A 1,310-nucleotide genomic window follows, 5' to 3' on the forward strand; every position below is an offset into this window, starting at 1 on the left:
TCTCTCTTTCTCTCACTCACTCTCTCTCTCTCTCGTTCAATCTTTCAAAAATTACACTTGAATAAATGAATTTTAATGACAAAAAGTGATTGGTTGATGGATGGATGTTAAAATGATTGAATGAATGATTGAATTAATGATTGATTGAATGAATGAATAAACGAATGAATGATAGATTGTTCATTCAATCAATCAATCAAACAATCACTGAAGATGGAAAGATGGCAGATGAAATTAACAGACTACCGATATATAGACAAAAGAAGTTGATCAAAAAAGAAATTAGAGATAACGATTCTTTGGTCCTTGTCGGCGAAACCGGAAGTGGAAAAACGACGCAAGTCCCCAAGGTTTTTTCTATCTTTCCATCGTCATTTGATTGCGGCTCTGACTAAATTTCAAATGCTCCGTCTATGCTTCAAGAAGAGCTTCATATGAGTTTACATTGGCCTAGTACATACCTTATTCAAACATCATATTCATGACAAATACATGCTCTATTTAAGCTAATTTATTATTATTCTTATTATTAATATTGTTATTATTGTTGTTGTTGTTATTATTATTATTATTATTATTATTATTATTATTATTATTATTATTATTATTATTGATGATGGTTATTTCTTTGTAATTCAATTCGGCTGGCAGTTCGTCTTCCAAGCAAACATCAACAGGTACAAGTGCATAGCTGTCACTCAGGTAGGATGAAAATACATTATTATTGTTATTATTATTATTATTGTTGTTAGTATTATTATTATTGTTTTTTTCCATTAGCCTCGTCGTGTGGCAGCCGTATCTTTAGCTAAGAGAGTGGCCGTCGAGTTGGGATCTGAATTAGGTCATACGGTTAGTTAGGGTCCTAATTTATTATTATTATTGTTGTTGTTGTTGTTAAAGTAGTAGTAAGAGTAGTTATAAATAATAATTATAAATAATAATATCAATAAATCAATCTCTACTTGTATAAAGTCTCCATCCATTATGGGTTGGTCTATAAATATAATAATAATAAATAATAATAATAATTATAAATAATACTGATAAAGGTAGGCTATATTGTGAGATTCGATAGCAATACGTCAACAAATACGAGGATAATATTCATGACAGATGGCATGCTGCTCAGAGAGGCCCTGCTAGATCCTCTGTTGAGGAAGTCTGTGTTATACGTACATACATACATACATACAATCCTTTTCTATTTTACTTCAAAAATATAATTCTTTCTGTATTTTGGATGGAGCGTTAAAATACCTGTCTGTGCGAAGCGTTTAACATAGATTAAAGCTGAACCCGGATATGAT

General features: G+C 30.6%; 1 protein-coding gene across 1 annotated transcript; it reads left to right on the plus strand.

The window, feature by feature from the left end:
• Positions 1-224: 224 nt before the first annotated feature.
• On the plus strand, positions 225-1,157 carry HELRODRAFT_136734 (hypothetical protein; the record flags this gene model as incomplete). The annotated part of the gene is made up of 4 exons (XM_009033377.1): positions 225-350; positions 652-702; positions 781-852; positions 1,053-1,157. Coding segments are annotated over 4 exons (354 nt in total), but the record flags the coding sequence as incomplete, so codon positions are not given.
• Between the last annotated feature and the right edge of the window lie 153 nt (positions 1,158-1,310).

The sequence above is a fragment of the Helobdella robusta genome (genome assembly GCF_000326865.2).
Source record: "Helobdella robusta unplaced genomic scaffold HELROscaffold_9, whole genome shotgun sequence".
In the NCBI taxonomy this organism is placed as follows: Eukaryota; Metazoa; Annelida; class Clitellata; order Rhynchobdellida; family Glossiphoniidae; genus Helobdella; species Helobdella robusta.